This window comes from Tasmannia lanceolata, unplaced genomic scaffold (assembly GCF_043159265.1).
Source record: "Tasmannia lanceolata isolate RefF3 unplaced genomic scaffold, GAP_Taslan_0.1 ptg000005l, whole genome shotgun sequence".
NCBI lineage: Eukaryota > Viridiplantae > Streptophyta > Magnoliopsida > Canellales > Winteraceae > Tasmannia > Tasmannia lanceolata.
Genome location: NW_027518682.1, coordinates 21534330 through 21554583, shown reverse-complemented (window position 1 = coordinate 21554583; position 20254 = coordinate 21534330). Strand labels below are relative to the sequence as shown.

General features: G+C 39.5%; 1 protein-coding gene across 1 annotated transcript; it reads right to left on the bottom strand.

Moving 5' to 3' along the window:
* Positions 1–2940: 2940 nt before the first annotated feature.
* LOC143876840 (protein DEEPER ROOTING 1-like) lies at positions 2941–11750 on the bottom strand. Its single transcript, XM_077378530.1, has 6 exons — positions 11667–11750; positions 11474–11546; positions 5905–6443; positions 5019–5181; positions 4531–4576; positions 2941–3442 (listed from the first exon to the last, which is right to left on the bottom strand). Exons 1-5 carry the CDS (start codon positions 11670–11672, stop codon positions 4557–4559), a joined length of 801 nt encoding a protein of 266 aa, XP_077234645.1. The 5' UTR covers positions 11673–11750; the 3' UTR covers positions 2941–3442; positions 4531–4556.
* Between the last annotated feature and the right edge of the window lie 8504 nt (positions 11751–20254).

Genomic DNA, 20254 nt, shown 5'->3' with positions numbered 1-20254 from the left:
ACTTATATTTGGCACTACCTTGTTTTAATAATTGCACCAAACTAACATGTCTTTTTATTTTTAATTGGCTTCAGAGGGCTTTTTTGGGAATTCTAATAGCCTTTTTGGGTAAAGGGAATAGTAATATTCTTTGACAGCTGGTTAAATGATAAAAGACATGGTGAATTAGTGGAAATATCAAAAAATGGTAGTGCCAATATCATTGCCTTTATTTTATGTAATTTTTCTATGAAATTACTATATTAGGTGTCAGTGGGCCAAGAGTGGGCAAGACGATGCGACTCTAGTCTAGTTGATACGTTTTGGAATTGGTTTCTTCAACAAGGTCATGTTTGGCAACCATGGATTTTTTCCCTTCATAGGTTTTAGTTTCTTAGAGTAGTGATAACAGAGGGACAGATGAGTAGGGCAAGTGTGAGAAGAAGAGATTTGAGAGGGTGCGAATGAGTAGAGGGTGAGAAGTGGACTATTTTGTTTCCTTGTTATTCAGGCTTTTCACCCTCTACTCAATTCTTGCCTCCTCAAATCTATCCTCTCACCCACCCTACCAGCTTTTTTGTTTCCATGTTTTTCCGGCTTTTCTCACCCTCTACTCAATTCTTGCCCTCTCAAATCTATCCTCCCACCCACGCTACCAGCTTTTTTGTTTCCATGTTTTTCAGGCTTTTCTCACCTACCCCTCTCTCACCATTTGAGAAACTAAATTTATCATAAAAAAAAAAAATTCAGGGTTGACAAACATGGCCTAATAGAAAAAAGAATGTCTTTCTTCATGGGTCTAGTTCTAAAGAGGTGTATTTATGCACATTTCTCATCTTCATGATGCCATTTCTAGACTTAAGCAAGCACCTCATGCATGATTTCAAAGGTCCATATTAGGGCTGCAACAGGGTCGGGTTTTGCAAAACCTTTGCCTAACCCTAGCTGCCATTATCTTAGCCCTGACCCGCCCTGACCCTGAGTCAGGGCCGAGGGGTCAGGGCCGAAAATCCTCAACCCAATGCCTGCCCTACAGGGTTCAGCCCAACCCTTGCCCGCCCTGATTGGGCAGGGCCGGGAGGGGCTGGCCCTGCTTGGGTCGGACCGAGCCGGGCAATTATACATATTTTCGGTCTGCTTTATTGTCAAAAATTAAAATACTTCCACACAATCTATTATTCTAATTGATATATGATTTTTGGTGATAAATACATAACCAAAACCCAATAGATGGAGAAATGAAAAACAGAAAGGCTCAATATGAAAATCGGAAAGGCTCAAGGGGGGCCGCAGGTAAAGTGTAAACAGGTCGGGTCGGGTCGGGTCGGCCCGGGGTATCAACCCTGAACCAGACCCGACCCTTAGTTAGGGCAAAAAAAATGTACCCAAATCCGCCCTCAGGGTCAGATTTTCCAACCCTCCCTGTTCGAGCTCAGGGCGGGTCAGGGCTCACAGGGCCAAACTTTTACCCCTAGTCCATATATTTCTTAAGCATTATTTGTTTTTTTATGCAACTATTCTAGCTCATCTCTGTTCATCCCCCGCAACTCTACAAGGTGTCTTATTTTAGTGTAGCAACTCTACAATTAAAAAAAAGTATGCTATGGATCTCTCACTATAAGTCGTGTTCTGTATTCTCAGGTTTGAAATTTTCTCTGTTAAATGATGATCCACTTTTAGAACCTTCAGATTACCATAGCACAGTCAGAGCGTTTCATCTCTCACATGTCCTAATATCGTATAATGTAAAGTGTGTCAGTTCATGCATCTGCCTACTTCACTTCAACTAAATGTTGCTAAGCAAGTTTTTTGTGAATATCAAAAGATCTCTTGACATTGAACTCGCTTTTTTTATGGGACCCAACTACTCATATCAAGGCGTTTTGTTATGTTGATTGGATTAGTTTTCCGAATGATTGACAACGTACTACTAGTTTTTGTGTCTTTCTTGGCTACCATTTTACTCAACGTGCGGTCAGCTAATCCACATCTCCTCAAACCCCGACTTATTTTTCATGCTTCCAGCCAAAGTTCAAAGAAACAACCCATTGTATCCATTCTAGTAAGAACTATATATATATAGGAATATTGTACTCTTGCAATGTATTATGCTGGTGTCATTCAAATGTAGTACAATGTAATTTGTGACATGGGTATACCTTGTTCGTCTATATCTATGCATGTCAGTGCAACATATGACTGTAAATTTGGTCATTAATGCTAGCTATTAGCATATTGAGATTGACTATCACCTGTGTCCTTGAAAATGTCACTTGTGGACAACTTCATATTTTCCATGTGCCTTGTGCTGATTGGATAGTTGATCTCTTCACCAAAGGTCTTTAATTCTCACATTTTCATAAACTTTGATCAACTATTGCAATCAACATCCACTGACTATTCAATTTTCGCAGGAAGGGTATTGAGAGATATACCTAAAAAACAAATGGTACTCCTAATGCAGTACAACTATTAGTAATCGTGTTTGCTTGAAGGCAGTCAAAGGGCTGATCATCTTGCTCGCGGAGGAATGGCAAGAGCCGAGCTAGAATTTTTTGATTTTCTTCCTACTTGAGGAGGTCTTATGTTTGTACTCCTGTCTTTTTGTCTCTGTTTTTATTCTAGGCCCTTTGACTGCTTTGGTCAGGCCCTTTTCTTAGTAATAAGATTCACCAGTTCAAAAACAAATTGTGTATTATTTCCCTCTCACCTTTACTTTGCCTGCTCAACTGTCCTCATTCTTCCCTAGGTTCACTAAAGCCCTATTTGTTTTGGATTTAGAGAATCGATTTGGAGTCCAATACTGATTATTGGACTTAAAGTTAAATGCAATTTTGAGTCATATAATCAGTCTGGACGCAAAATTTATTCTCAAACAAACAGGGCCTCATCATTCTTATTGTCCACGTGTGGATTGGAGATTTCTCACATTCCTTCTTCACTGCCTGGTCTTCTCATAAAAAATTAAACTTTTGCCTCACAAAATTCAAGTGAATATGGGTTCTCCAGATTTGCTGAAGCTAAAAGCAAGTTGAATATTACGATATTCCTCACAAGTTTTGCACTAGTAACTTTGGGCAGAGTTGAGCAACTTGCAACAACTTACAGCTTTCAAGACCTTAGAGAGAGAGAGAGAGAGTGTGTGTTTGGTACTCAGTCTCCTTATACAAGGGATGGATTGCAAGGAGAAATATAGGAGGAAGTGGGTGTAGATCGACGTTGAAATAAAAACTTAAATCCAGCTTACCCCCAACAAAAAAAAATGCAATAAACCTGCATGAAATATGTGGCTTTGCCAGAATTAAGTTCCTTTGTATGACCTTGAACAGTGACGGCTAAACATACACAGATCTTTTAATCATACTCCGAATAGTTCTTGCATGAGCTGCCACGGATTTATTCATGTAAATCTTATATGTGAATGCTTGGTTTGGAGCATTTGAACTATATGCAACTCCCATGCCTGAAACATAAATTAACATTAAGTTAATTAGAGTTTCTTTCATAATAAACACAGATAAATAGAACAATAGATAGAAATATATTCGGACTTTGACCTTGAGGGTCTTATAATTTCCTTCGCTTAATGAAAACTTGCCTACAATCTACTTTTAGGTGATCTTTAATGCTCTCCATTCCAATCAACTCGTCTCTCCCTATCTCTCCTTATTCACCCCTCTCCACTCCAAACATGGCCTTAATGAATTTTTGATAAGAAAGAACATCTTTAAAGAAAAGTGCAACTCTCATCTTGAGGAATTGTACAATTCATTGTTTTTTTCTTGGGCTAGAAAAGCATAAAAAGGGGGACCCATCATTCAGTCAGCCAAACATATCGTCAGCGAATTCCCACATCAGATAGGCCGGCCATGCCTAGAAAAATGTACAGTTAAGTAAAAACAATGTACCCAACAGTCCATATTCAACAAGAACAAGTCTATCAGTTGGATCATTAGGATCATCTGATTAAGGAAATTTTTTTAGGCCATGGCCGACTCTATCACTCACCAGATGAATGATCCTGATTACTGGTTATGTGTGCAACTTGTACAGTTTCTAGCCCAATATCTTGTACAATTTCTCATGCTTTCTATCACAATTTTCTAATTCACATATCAGGATTAAATAATCAAACATGTGAAGTTAAAAAGTGCTAGAAAATATCAGGATCAAGGAATGTGCAAAATTACTACATTAACAAATGACCTCTTTGAATACCAGTAAAACTGCATACAATACAATCCTGTGTTCCAATGGCTTTGAAGTTAAATATGATTATTTGAAAGCAATGAAGTTCTAAAAATGGTATAGTTAATGGCCTCCAAAGATGCATTAGTGTCCCATTTGCAAATAAGATTAGCTTAAGACAATCTTATTTACAAATAAGATCCAATTTGGTGGCATCCAAAGAGGCCCTAAATTTCTATATACTTGGACTTACTCCTAAGAAGAAACACTCATCTATAGAGCTGAATTACTGTAAAGTTTCAAGAGCAAACATTATCTTAATTTTTGTAACAAAAAGAGAGTATGATTGGCATGCAAACTTACCCAATAGAGTCACAATGGAGAGAGATTTAGATCTCTAGAACAATGACTGCACCAAGAAAATATGGATCCTGTCAGTGCAGATTTTGAGGAAGATCTTAATCACTGAGGCCATATCTGGCAACCATGATTTTTTTTCCCGTAGAATATTAGTTTAACAAGTGATGAGAGAGGGCTCGGGACGGTGAGAGAAGGAGAGACTATAGAGGGTATGACTGAGGAGAAGCTAAGAAGTGACAAGGAAAAAATAAATTGTATTTTGATTACAAATTTTCTTTTCCTTTCTTTTCAGCCTTTTCCCACTCTCTCCTCATTCAAGCCCTCTCTAGTCTCTCCTTCTCCCACCCTTCCTAGCTCTCTCTCACCAATTGATAAACTAAAATTCCATGGAAAGAATTTTAATGGCAACCAAACATGGCCTAAAACTATTCATGCGCGAATATCTCCACCCATGCATGTGGGCACACTATGAGAGAATATGGGGAACTTACAATCAGAATCCGTTTTGACCCATTTACATCCATCGTTCGTTCTCTCCTGTGTTTGATCCTGTGTGTCTATCTTGGTTGTTTGTTTGCTCCCCAAATATTTCTTCGTCGATGTTGAAGCCGAACTTTGGGGGTATACCTTTTTGTGAAGTATTGCCCTCAAAAGCTGCAGACAAAATATGGATTAGAAAAAATGTAACGAAAAATGTATCGAAGTCAGTGCCAAGCAATACCATGCCCACTTGACTTGCATATGTAAATGCATTCACACACACACATCAAATGTATGTATGTATATGTACACACATCAAATGATAATTCCCTCCCTTTTCCGGCATTTTCACATCTTTTGTTAGTCTTTTCCTAAAAAATGGCAGCATTTCACAGTCCTTAGTTTGTCTTTCCTTGAACATGAAGTCTTCTTTAGGAAAATACAAACGAAAAATAAAGCGAAAATATCATTTCCTAAAGGTTGCTAATATTGACACCACAATGTTTTGATAATGCGGCGAAAATATCATTTCCTACATATATGCTACTGATGCTTGCACTTAGGGGTGCAACTCGATGGGGTCAATTTTTCGGAATTTGGGTTGAGCTTTTACCTTAAAATCGGGTCGGGTTCGGGTTGATTCCAATTCATTTTTTAGCAAAACCTCAACCCAACCCGACCCAAGTTGCAACCCTACTTGCACTGCCACGTTTTGATAATTGCACCAATTTATCTTGTCTTTTATTATTTACACAGCTGCCAAAGGTTATTGCCGTTCCCCAGAAGCTGTCAGAAGCCCATTGAAAAAGAAAAGACAACCCAATTTTGTGCAATTGTTAAAACACGGTAGTACCAATATCAGTAGGCTATGTGTGTGTATTGTTTATGTATGAATACCTTTTCCATCCTCGACTCTGGAATCTGATCTCTTAAGCTTATGCTGGGAGCTGGTGCAAAACCACCATGACAAACAAACATCTTTTTAAGAAGAAAAGACAACGATCTTTGCCTAATTGCGCTGCTATTATCAATGCATACTTCTTTGCCTTTACTCAAGATGAAACTAGTACTTCTTGAACAACTGCCATCATTGTCGTTTAAATCATCGCAAAATCTCAGGCAATCTGTTCGATCAACCTCCAAGCTCGTGGGGCAATTTAGAAATTTATCTAGTGGAAGATTATCTTTTTCCCCTCCAGATTCAACAACAATTGAAACTGGTTTAAGGGATAATAGCTTTGTTAGTTGTTTTTGTAATTTGCCAACTTCTTCTGCTGTAAAATCGGATAGATCTTCAGATGGAAGTGAATTGTCTGTAGATTGATCATGAATGTCTGATTCTTCCTTTAATTGGTTATTGCCAAATGTCCCAATGGCCAATAACCCATTTGGCCAATCACTGAATTCCTCTTGGCGAGCTTCTTGAATCTTGTAACCTATAAACAGAACAACGAAGAAATAATTACAAAATATCATCTTTTAATTACGGTCTTAAGAAACAAATAATATTATATATATGGGATTTGCTAGGGACCATCGCATAAGGCATTTCGCGGACCGGCTGTTGCATGGAAGAGCAGCCCCACATAGGCTCAATTTTCAACAAATTTTGTCTTATATGTATTGTGAAATGATATAGGCAAAACCATATTTTGATAATTGGTGCAAACTCACTTTGCCCTATATGCTTAATTAACCGGACGTTAAAATTCCCAAAAAGCTGTCACTCTTTGATGGCTGGTTAAAGCATATGGGACAATATGAGTTCATGACTACTATCAAACATAGTTGTGCCTACAACATTTGTTGGTATATATAGACATATATGTACTACATATAATACGAAGCCCCTTCCCATTTTTTAGAGGGAAAAATGAAACGAAAGTGTTGGGGGGCCAAAACTGGCCGCCAATAACATCCACTAATCAACCACCGACGAACACACGGAAAAATTCAAGATCTTGCACTACAAGATGGAGAAAATATATGCCAACAAACCACAACCACAAAAGGGAGCAAATCAACCAACCATAAGAAGACACGAATATACGTGGTTCACCACAATAGGCTACTCCACAGACAAGGCAACACAAAAATCCACTATTTAGAACCAATAGTACAATGTTACTCCACCTGTAAAATCCACCGATAAAACCCTTCTCTCCAACCTTCTATGCAACTTCGAAGCAACCTCAAATCTCTACACAAAGTATGAGAAAAATCTCTTTGGAAAACCCTCCAAAACAATACTTCTTTTGCAATGAAGAAAACTATGTGGCGAAGAAGAACAATGGAAGAAGAAAACACCCTGAGAAAACAAGAAGATGAGAAGAAAATCTTTTTTGCTTCACCACAACAAGGCCTTCCAAGAGCCCAAGAGAAAACCCTTCATTTTGCTCTAAACTTTCACTTCAACCTTGAATAGTCCTTGCTTTTGCTTCACCACTAAAGCCCTCCTAGAGCCCCCAAGAGAATACCCCTCTTGCCTTGCTCTAGCTTTTTCCTAGAAAAGAACCTTGCTTTTGCTCCTCCACTAAAGCCCTCCTAGAGCCCATAAGAAAAAACCCTCTTGCCTTGCCCTAGCCTTCTCTCCGCTCTACATTTTCCATTCTTCTTCAAATCTTCTCTTTCCTATACAATCCCTATATATAGAGAGAAAACACATCCCACTTAAAAATGCCAAGTGGGACCCACTCCAATAATGAAATAGAACTAGTGATTTTGTATCACCAACTCAATAGAAAGTAGGGCTGCAACTCGAGCCGGGTAAAACCCGACCCGCATCGACCCGACCCGAAAATAACCTGGGTCGGGTTCAGGTTTCATGGGTTTCGGGTCGAGCCGGGTTCAGCATTCAAAAGCCCGCATGAATGTTGGGTCGAGCCGGGTTTGAAGGGGCCCGACCCGACCTGACCTGACCCGACCCGAGTTACATAAGTTATAGTATGTACATTTTTTTCTATTGTTAGTTAAAAGTTAAAGGGATAATTACATTTACACCCCCCTCTAGTTTCTGACACATCCACTTCCACCCATATAGTTTAAAACGTGACAAATACACCCTTGTAGTTTCAATTTGTTTAAGGTAGGCCCCCTCAGCTGAAGGTTCGTCCATAGATTGAAGGGTTAGGATGATCCGATGGAGCTAATTTTTTTGGCACACCCTAACTATGTCAGGACCCATCAAATGAACGCTTTGGATCATCCAAACAATGTGGGCCCACATTATTTGGATGATTTTTTGGCAGTGTTTGGATTCGGGTAGGGGCCCACATTATTTGGATGATCCAAAGCGTTCATTTGATGGGTCCTGACATAGATATGGTGTGCCCAAAAAATCAGCTCCATCAGATCATCCTAACCCTTCAATCTATGGATGAACCTTCAGCTGAGGGGGCAAACCTTAAACAAATTGAAACTACAGGGGTGTATTTGTCACGTTTTAAACCATAGGGGTGGAAGTGGATGTGTCAGAAACTAGAGGGGGTGTAAATGTAATTATCCCAAAGTTAAAAGTGAAAACCCACGCACCCACTGTTACTGTTACTGTATGTGAGTGTAATTTCTATTTCTATGAGTTGAGTTGATTCAAGTGTTTGATTCAGTATTGTTTGATTGTAATTACAACATTGTTTGATTACAGGATTGTTTGATTCAAGTGTGATGTGAGTGTAATTACATCATTGTTTGATTCAAGTATAATGTGAGTGTAATTTCTGCTTCTATGAGTTGAGTTGCCTTGCCAAACAAGAATTTTCCTTAAAAATTTGCGTCAATGTGAAAAAACCCGACCCGACCCGAACCGACCCAAGATTTATCATGGGGAGGGCCGGGTTTGGGAATCGTGGGTTTTCCGAAAAAAACCCGACCCGAGATATTTCTCGGGTAGGGTTGGGTTCACCAAAACCCGACCCGCCCGACCCGAGTTGCAGCCCTAATAGAAAGTACCAAAGTTGTAAATTTATTCCTAGTATTATATTAAAGGATCACCATAGACAAATATATTAAAACTTAGACCATCCTTATCCATAGTTTAATGCCTATAAAAAAGACAATTAATTCAGGAGATTTGGCTGCAAACTGAAATATTTTTAAAAAGAATGAAAGGTATTTTAAGTGTAGAGGGGAATTTTAATGTGCGTACGAAGTACCTAGATGCAAAACAGAACCGTTGATATTTATAAGGGGGGAATTTCTATCATAGAGTAGGACCTTTGCCAACTTTTCAAAAATTTAGAATTAATTTCTGAATCATATGATTAGAGGAAATGGTATTCGCACTCCTTATTTTGATCATAGCATTCGTCTCTTTATTGATTGTTATCTTGTGGATTGCATTCAGAGAATTATAGGATCCTCTAAGAGCTAATTAGAAAAGTGTAATAAACATAGGAGTGTCATAGTGGGATGCAAGAATGCAGATTTCACCTGTCTAAGTAGTTATAAAATCTGGTAAGAAGATGATAATTCATAATCATTTTTGCTAAGGTTTTCCCATTCAGCTTTCCAAATATTTACTGGAGTAAAATTGAGGTATGATTGTTATTTTTCAAGTGAGCAGTGAGGAAGACACGCGAGTTTCATGGAGCTTCCTAACAGCACTCCCTAACAAGCCAGCCAATAAGGGTGTCAATTTTGGCTCGGGCTCGGAAGCTCGGCTCGAATCCTTAACGAGCCGAGCCGAGCCGGCTCGCCAGGCTCGTTAAGCTTAACAAGCCGAGCCCGATTTAGGCCAGTCTCGGCTCGGCTCGTTAAGGCTCGTTAAGAATTTAATATATTTAAATATATATATATTATATATTAATATATACACTAAAAGGGTTGTCCAGGGAGTGAAAGGGGGAGGCAAAATATGTCACTTTATTTTAGGAACCCCATTTATTACTTGGACCACCCCCATAGTGTAAAACAAAGTAGTCAAATTACACTATATAGGGCTGTCCAGGGAAGATGAGGGGTGTAAACTTAATATAACCCAAGCTCGGTAAGGCTCGCGAGCCCGACCGAGCCGAGCCGAGCCTGGCCACACCCCTACCAGCCAACTGACACTCCTGCTTTATGGAGACTGTTTTGGATAAAAACACCCACATCTTTTTACAAAATGACCAACAAGCCTGTTGAATATTAGTGTACGTGGAAGGCGGTAAGGAAGCTTCGAGACACAGGCGGCGTGTTTTCCTAGCAGTTATAAAATTCGTATCTACAGCTTTTGCTCTTTTTTATTAATTTTCTTCGGAAATGATATATTCGATCGCCCCTTTTTCTTACTAAGGACAGCCCCATCCAATGTAAAAGTGTAGTCATAAATAGACTTGATGGGGCTGTCCCATGTAAGAAAAGAGGGAGAGTATATCACTTCGCCCTTTTTTTTTGGACTCTCACACCTTTCCCCGCATCGACAGTAGACTGTTACTATTCTTGAAAAACTGCGTTGACTTGTCGAGTTCCCAAGAGATCTGACTTTCAGTCGCTTAATCTGTACCCCTGCATGGAGCTGAATCCAACGGCCACGATTATGCAACATTTTACGTTATGAAAATTATTTACAGATTTCTCTATCAAGGAGAGGATTTCGATAAATCGAGGAAAGCTTCATTTCTTTCTAACTAAAAGCTTCAACTTAACTAAGCCTTTGTCCAAAACTAGTTGGGGGTCGGCTAATGAATCCTTTAGAAAAATCTCATGAAGAAGGAGAAATGAGAATTAAATTTGTTTTACACCCAATTTAGGTCGAAAGAGAGATGAAACTAAAGAAAGGTGGTCTCCTAAAAGAAATAGTTCATGGGTGAAAGCTAGATGTGCTAAATAATCGAGGATTGCTGGAATCAGGAATCGGAATAGGCATCCTATTCTAATTACTATGCTAATTACCCAGAAGAAATGAAGAAAAAAACAAAAATAAATAATTTAATTCAAAAAATTCATTCCGTAGGGGGCTCTCCGGCTAAATCAAAATACCACCTCTTGGGTGGATTCTGATAATTTCCCCACTAATTCGACCTCATTGTCATTGTCACCTCATGATTCCATTAATTTTTTGAACAAAACATCAAATCATCATTCCATTTGAACTCTTGAGATTAGGGCGGACTGCTGACTTTGGTAGTCCAAGGATGAGAGTAAGTTTCACCTTTAGGGTAAAATAAGAGACATTTCCCCACTATTCTTCGTAAACAAAATACAAAAAGCTAATCAATTAAGCACCCCTTTTAATCTACATGGGTCATATTGTTCCTATGTTCTATTTTTAAAAAGATAGGCCCTCCTTTTTGTAATTTAGCTTTTGCTTGCCAATATCAAGATCCTAAAACGACTGGAATAGATTGAAAACATTTACAAATGCTACAATCTTTTTCTGCATTTTGACACTTTGAGCCATTAGAAATCCATCAAAATAAAAAATTCAAATTCAATACATATCAGATTATAAACCAAACCCCTTTAAGGAAAAATCAAGAACACTTACCAGTAGTTGAAGTGGTGGTCGATTTTCTGTCCCTCTGCCTCCCATTGAGCTTATTTTGTACCCAATTCAAAATCTGCAACCAGCAAAAATCCAAAAATCATTTTGAGAATTTATTTTTAGCCTTAGAAATTTAATACAAAATAAAAAACACCACTTTCTAATCGATTTACAAAGGTCTTCCAGTGTGCCTCACCTTCATTTCACTAGCTTCGAGAGCTCCTCCCAAAATAGATTAGAATGAGAGAGAGAGAGAGAGAGAGAGTGAGTGAGTGTGTGTTAATCAAGATACTAAGCCAATGTTGAAGGCTTGGACGGGTTAAATAGAGAGAATGCGAGACAGGTTTGACAGAATTCCTTGGCCAGGAAAGTACTTTGTCGTGGTTCAAGTTACCAAAAGATGGCCTTTCTAGTCATATGCCTTTTTATCTCTCTCCCCCATTATAATAATGCATGTTTGCTCTGTTATTCTCGATTTATTTTATTTATAGATATTGACTGGGCTTAAGTCTCGAGCATGCTAGGCCTGCCCGCTGCCCCTTGCCCTTATCTGCCCTCGGAACTTGGCCGGGAAATATCATATTGGATTTCCCACCTTCCCCCTTGCCGGTCAGCTTGCCCGGGAAATCAAAACCGAAATCATCATCCCACCTCTAACTACTACTATATGTTTATGATCATGATATGTGGCACCTGCCATGGATTTTTTTTTTTTTCCCCATTTTTTGTAAGAGGATACAAGCCACTAGGTAAGGGTGTCAATCGACCCGAACGGTTAACGTAATTTGGACATGATGTCAGGATTTAGGCACAATAGTCGGATCCGAGCTGTGCCATTGGGCCATACCATAGTATCATACGGTCCGAAATTATTTATGATCGGGTCCCTACAAAATCCAATTGAGTGTCCTATCCGACTAGACGGCGCTCTGGCGCTCTCCTGCATTCCCTGCCTAAGGCACTCCCAAAGATCCCAACATGCTTCCATCAAGCTACCTGATTATGTCACTCAAGAGTATTGAGCAGCTTGATCTCCAAGGATTAATGTTCTGTTTTTGTCTATCCTGACCTTTGGACCGCCCTCTCTCATGTGTTCCAAGTTAGGGATGGTGTCTTGTGCCCTGCAACATCTTTTTCTTTATCTAATAAACCGGTAGGGTCTCTTACGTACCAAAAAAATGTTTATAGAAAGGAATTGTTCAATTTCTCTCTCAAAGTAAGGAAAAATTGTCATCATTAGATTTTTGCACATTAGTTTGTAACAATTATTTGCAAAACATGTGAAATTTTCTCACAATTACAAATAAACCCCTCTTTCTTTATATAATCCCAAAAATACATCTACCTTCTTTAGCCACCTTTAATTTTGCATTTTACAAAATGATTGGCCAGAACTTGTTACAAATCATGGTGGTGGTAGCCAATATTTTCTCAAGACGATTCTAAGAGAAATTATATGATGAACGGACATACAAAGACGTAAAGGTGGTACGATGGAAGTATCGCCCTTGATGTTTGATCCAACAACATCTTCTCGATCAAGAGAAGCTCTTGAGAAGCTGTTGTTGGATCTTATCAAGGATGGGATGATGAGTATGTCTTTGTAAGCCCACTCATCATATAATTTCTCCTATTATGATACCTTTCTCATGTGAAATTATATGTTGTCCGTATGTTCATGTGCGTAATGTGGGTACGGAGGTATGACATAGATACCACCCTTGATATTTGATCCCGCAACACTGTGACAGAAACAGTCATTGATTAAATATGAAAGGCGCGCGGTGTCCACATTTCGCCCATGCATGGATGAACACCTTTTAAAAAACCTCCCTTTCTTGATGTCTTTGCTTTTTGCAATTCAGAGACTTTTTGTAGAATAAAGATTTCATCTCTCTCTCGGGAAAAAGGCGGGAGATGATATTTTCACCCCCTGCATTACGTGCACACCCCCTTATCTATAACCTGATTTGAAATGAAAAGTGGGCAACTTTATGACAAATCACGTTATAAGGGGTGTGTGCAAGTACTGAAGTACTGCAGGGAGGTGAAAATATCATCACCCTTTGAAATTATATGGAAAGAAATGACTTAGTTATAATTTCTAAGTTATGATACTATTAAACAATATAAAAGCTTCATGGGTATAACCCTTTTTTTGAAGTGGCGAAACTTTATTAATAGAAGGGACCACGGCCAAGACAGTCACGGAGACAAGGAAGACAGCAAAAGAAAAGTGAATGAAATTAACAAATACCAAAAATCCTGAAGGAGGAAGAAAGTAGAAAATCTCTAGCGTCGCTCTAACCACTCACGCTCAAGCAAGACGATCCTCCTTTCCGTTCGTGACCTCCTAACATGATGATAGCTAACCAAATGACCTCGACCCAGTCCATGATTTCGTCAATAAGCTCTGACGATCTCCATGGGTATGCCCTTATCGAAACTCCTAGTAATTTTTGCCATTATGTATGGCATTTCGAAGACAAAAATGGTAGTTGCAGGTCACAGACTATTTTGTGGGACAGTTTGGGAATAAATGGTACAAACACTCGGAGAAAATGATAACGTAATTGTCAAGGATGAGGAATGCTTCGGTAGGGTGCTACCCTCAGTGTCAAACAATGAGGCGTTCCCCGTATAATATAGTGGGTCCAGCCTGTGATTGATCCAAGCCGTTCATCTGAGAAACCTCCTTTGGGTTTCCTATAGCCAAAAAATCATACCAATCCTGTGATCATAAGAATAAATAATGTCGATGCTTTTTGTGGTTGAATGTGAACTGTTGCATGTATGGGTGTTGGACGTCCATGTTTAACAACAAAGAATACACATTATTAGTTGTTTGAATTGGATGATTGACATTACTTTGGAGTCATACTATCAAGTGGACAGTTCAAATTAATCGAGGGTAGCACCCACTGTGGCTTAGTGGGCACACCACATTATATTACAATGAAGTCTCGCTCTATTGAAACATTCCTCCACCCCTTCTTTGTGTGTATAGTAGATGAGGTTGAATTTGAATAGGGCCTCATCCGAGTGAGCTATGGTGCGAAAATGACACTGTATCAGTAGTCCAATTGCACCCCTCAAATTGAAAAAAAAAAAGAAAAAAAGAAAAAGGAAATCATATATTCGCCCCTTTTATCTTCCCCGGGCCACCCCGTGCAGTGTAAAAGTGTAGCTAGTCATAATTCATAATTCAAATCCGTGCAATAACGCAGTCTGGTTCACCAATTTAGGACTCCATAGATGTATGGTTAGAATCATTGAGCTGGTTTTAGGTGGACAAGAATTTGTGATGTCTTCGTGGGACATTAACCTGTTGTCATACTTAAAGAAAAGTAGCCAATTAATTAATGAATACAAAGTTGAACATTATAACCTAATCAGATTGGGTTGGAATGGAAGTGGGTTGGGTTGTACTCTATCCAATTCCAAACCGCCAGAACTTAATCGACCTAGTCGGGACCCAGCTTGGCAATATTTCCTCGTTGGAGATAGGCTTAAGCCGATATACTTCTCACTGACACATTATTGTTTCCAAGGTAGAAGGAAAGTCAGATAGCTATACGAGATAACGAGAAAGCAGATCGGGCTGTTCATTATTCGGGTTTAACCGAAATAACCGACCGAACCGAATTCGTTCGGTTATTTCGGTTCGGTTGGAAGATCAATCGGTTCGGTTTCGATTTTCATGGATGCCAAATTTCGGTTTTCGGTTTCGGCTTCGGTTATCTCAAAAATAATTCGGTTAACCGAAATAATGATAAAAATCGTTATTTTTTCAAAAAAAAGTGTGATACGGGCACTCCAAAGGATGATCAAAACCGTCCATTTGATTGATCACAACTTAATTAGGTTGTGCTCCAAAAATCATTTCGATTGGATGATCCTAGCCCTCCGATCGAAACCAAGATTTTGCATTTTTTCCTCTTTTTTTCCCACTATTCGGTTATTCGGTTTATTCGGTTATAACCGAATAACCGAATTTTTAATCGGTTTGGTTTTGGTTCGGTTTTGAAAATTTTCGGTTCGGTTTCGGTTACCGAAATTTGATAACCGAAATTTGATAGCCGAAATTATTTCGGTTATTTCGGTTCGGTTATAACCGAATAACCACCCCTAAAAGCAGATATGACTATACTTGAGATTTTTTATGATGTGAGCAACACCAAGTCTATTATTCTTTGGAAACTACAGTGGGGCCCACTTCTTAGGATGATCCAAGCCGTTCATTTGATGGGCTACCACGTAAGTAGGTTGTACCCTGTAAATCATATCTATAGGATCGATGATCCTCACCTTCCAATCTGTAGATGTTTCTATAGTGTGAAGTCCCTTTTCAGATCATAGGGTTAAGACCATCCTATGGAGATGATTTACAGGTTATAACCTACTTACGTGGTGGCTCATCAAATATTGGAAATAATGGACTTCATGTGCACACTGTGAAATTACTCCCCCCCACGTACTTGCTGAAAATACTGGACTTCACGTGCACCGTGAAACTACTCCCCCTCACTTGTGGACCCTCTTTTTAGGGTTGGTCTACATGTGGTATACGCAGCATCCAGGGGCGGAGGCACATATAGCGTGGGGTGGCCACCCCCACTCTCCCTTCACAAATGACTTGCAAAAGCCCTTTGCGGGCCCCCAATGACCAATGCAGGTAAAGTGTAAATTAGTTCGGCCTCCTGGCTCCGCCCCTAACGGCCCCTCTTTTGCGTTGGCCATTACATGTGAATTTTTAATATCAAAGAGGCTTGAACTCATAACCTTTGCTCTAATACCATATGAAACTACCAATTATTCCAAAAGCTTAAGCCATTGGAGGAGGCCTTATTTAATATTTGATACTTCAACACATGCACACAGTACCAAACCTTTCTATTTTTATTTTTTTATGCGCAGGGTGTCCCCACCCCACTTTGTAGAGTGGACTAATTCCCTCCGGATGCGCGCAATCACCCCATAAACCACGCGCATCGGATAAGTCCAGGGTGATTCGAACTCTCGTCTTGGGGAGCATACCCAGGACTTTAAGCCAAAGAGCCACACCTGTATGGGTTTACAAAACCTTACTATTGATAATACCTTTTTACTATAAATGGTTAATTTTGTCAGAATGTGATTGTCCACGTTGGCGGTGGGAAATGGAAGCAAGGAAAATCCTGAAGCAATGGTACAAAAGAAATGGGGCCCACAAATTTCCTTTCCGGGTTGTTTCTGTCGTCTTCCGAATGTTTGGTAATGTGGGTTGTGGCCCGTTCAGCAAGTAGCGAGGGCTTTAAGCGGGACCCATTTGGGCATGGCAAAACTTACAATCCAGCCCCCCATCGCGTGGGGGTGTCCCTTACCGACCGGACCGATTGCTGAATCTCACGAACCCGCTTCGGGCAGCGGGCAACCCCTTCAAAACCCTACCATCACCAATTGCGGGGCCCACCCCCAAAATCCTCATGGATTTCTCCTCCCTTAAGGGGGACAAAGATATAAATGTATTGCATGTGATGAATTAGGCACTCTTTTTTAGGACCTGATATTTGCAGAATCGGTCTTTTTACCATGTCATTTCCTCGCGTTTTCCAACCCTGGGAAAGCAACGAATTGAGCCTTATGAGCTCTTCACGGAGAGAAGTTCAACACACAGGTGCGCCAATATCAAAATAAGGGGTGAAAGTTTCAATTTTCTTGGTTTTTCTCTTATTCTGACACAATAACAGTACCTCTTATTCTCTTAAACATATTTTCAAAGAAAATTTGAAATGGCCAAAAAGTCACAACGTTTGAATCATATTTCCATTAGACTAAAAAAAGCTTGGGATTTGCTAGTGTCCATTGCAGTAGGCATTTCGGAGATGCTCTGTTGCATGTCAGAGCAGCCACAGAGGCTCACTTTTTAGCAGATTTTGTCATCATGAGCATCTGCGAAATGCCTTTTGCTACTGGACGCTAACAAATCTCCTGTTTTTAATAGCAAAATGCCCTATAATCAATTCTATATTGATTTCTTTGTGGAAAAACACTTATTTTTAACCTTCTCTTAATAAAAATTATTAAAATTTTCATAAGAATTTTTTAGAACTATTCAGAAGGCATTTTCGCTCCAAAATCATTTATTTTTTGGGAATGAGTACCCTCCCTCTAATGACCAATGTAAAAGTCACCCCTAAAAGTTAATTAGCCATTAGAGAGAGGGTGCTCATTCCTTAATAACCCATCCCCATCCATTTCACTTATCCGATGTGGGACTATTTGCTTTTGCATGGTACCTCAACAATCTTTTTCAGAGTTATTCAGTGGCGCTCACTTTCCATCACCCACAATATGACTTGCTCCATGCAAATACCTCCTTCACTCAAGTTAGTGATGATCTGCAATTCATCGCCGAGTAGAAAGGAACGCCGGTGGGATGATTTCCTTAGTGGGAATGCCCTCGTCGTAGCGGTCAGGACGGGCAACGGTCATCACACTGCAGTCTATTAGCAGAATGATGCCCTGCCCCGCCCCGCTCCTACGTGGATTGATATATTGTATAAACTACCCGGGGCACGTGCTAACCACGTTCCGGGGAACTGGCAGCCTACGTGTCTGGACACTTTGAAATGAGATTAGCAGATCGTTTTGTGTCGGACCAACACGTGTGTCCACAGAGTTGACTCCTCACACCTCCCTATACTTCTTGTGGAAAATCATTGCAAATAACCATCTCGCCGATCACAATTCCATTTAGGGCCGTTTGGATACGGAGAAGATTTTAATTTGGATTTCTCACATTTGCAGCCATTTTTGCATTGTAATTTGGATCCAATCAAATTCTTGGATTTCTAATTCAGCAGTGAAAAAAATTAGATTTCTAAATTTGCTGTGGAAATAAGAAATTGAAAATCTACAGATGCGGCAGTTTCCTTCACCCGCTTTGCTCCTCAACCTCTCCCCTCCACTAGGAAGACCCCCTTTACCTCTGTCTCCCTATACAGGAGCTGCCGGATCTATTCAATTTATATTCAAAACTCAATTTCAAATCCAAATACAAAATGGGAGGTATCCAAACGGGCCCTTAATTAATTTTTCTTAATCACAGCACTGCTTGTGATTATATTGACTTAAGAGGCTAAAAGTTGTTTTTTATTATGATCTAGAACCCTTTCTCGAAAATACTCATTCCCTTGATCACGTTCCTTGACTTTCTTGATGACGTAGTTTGTTATCAGACATTGATTAACCTAGTTTTCCCATATGACTCTCTCTCTCTCTCACACACACACTTAAAGAGTGAAAGATGAATGCTAAACTAAAGGGCACCCTTGAGAGAACTCAGCAGCAAGTGTCACCCATTGGATCCAAGTCACCCAATTGTAATTAGAGGTTGTTTCACCTCCGTAGAGAGTGCATCCCCAAATCAGCACATATACTTTTCCGTGAATTGAGACCAGAAAACCTGTTTTCTAGTTAGAATGATGATAGCCATTCACTGGAAGAGCATGCAAAAATTGGTTAAATGCATGTGCTTAGTAGATTAGAATGTGACTTTTTTTTAATGATTAGATTATAAATTTAGAATGTGAGTTAAGCCATCATCACAATATTGTTTTCAATAATTTTGAATTTTCTCACGAGATTTGTAAAATAACATATTAGAAAATGATACGTTATTCATCAAAATTTCTGATTTTTGAAAGATTAAAACGGACCATAAAAGATTCTGCATTTTTTCGTTTGTGTGTAAGAATTATAATTTATTTAGGGGATAGGTTTACAACACCTTGTTTTGGTAAGTACAGCCCCACAACCCCTCTCCTTTCATGAGTTGGAGGAGCCAATAAAGAGCTCTAAAATGGAGTTGTTTAAAAAATAGGATATCGTGGGCAAAACCTTTTCTTTCCCCATTTTCCCATTAACAAAGCACGCGGACGAATCTCTATCAAATACCCCGCCTTCAATCTTTTTCCTATGAAACCCAAATCCATAGGGGCCGTTTGGATACCCGGATTTTAGAATCCAGGTTTTTAGTTTGAAAACAATGTAAAAGAGGGTTCATGATCAAGCTGCTGTATGATGTCCTGACTGCGTTTCTTGGATTTTAAGTGAGAAATTCAGGTTTTAATAATCTCTCCTGCATCCTGAGATTTCTAAAACCTTGAAATATGGGAGGATCTACTACTCTATTGCTAACGGAAAGAAGGGCGGGAGATGAAAAAAAACAGTAAAAAATGGCTGCTAGTCCGCTTCTTCTCTTGTCTCTTAGCTACAATTTTAAAGAAGTCCCGGAATCTAAAATCCACGGCTAGTCCGCTTCTTCTCTTGTCTCTTAGCTACAATTTTAAAGAAATCCCGGATTCTAAAATCTGCGTATCCAATCGGTCTCATACATTTATCCCGAAGCCTCTATTTGGATATTGGAACTCCATATCACACACGTCTTACGCACACCACGTGGTTACATCCCATGTGATCTTCAGAGATAGAAACCTCCAGATGCAAGACAAACAGTGGCTTTCCCATGTGGTGTGCTTTATTTTCGTCGTACAACTTTTTCCATTCCCAACTCCTCGAGATGCATGTCAAAGGCAAAGAAAGCTGGGCCTAAAAGCAAGAAGAAGGAAGGCTCAAAACACTCCAACCAAGATAGTAAGACAAAGAAGCCATGTGATCATGCACAATTTACTACTCATTCCCAGGGGTTTAGTGGCCCAAGATATGCTCTTAAAGTCCAAGATACTTTCCTTAAAAGGGAACTTTCAAATCAAACGATGCCTATCCTAAAGGATATCGATT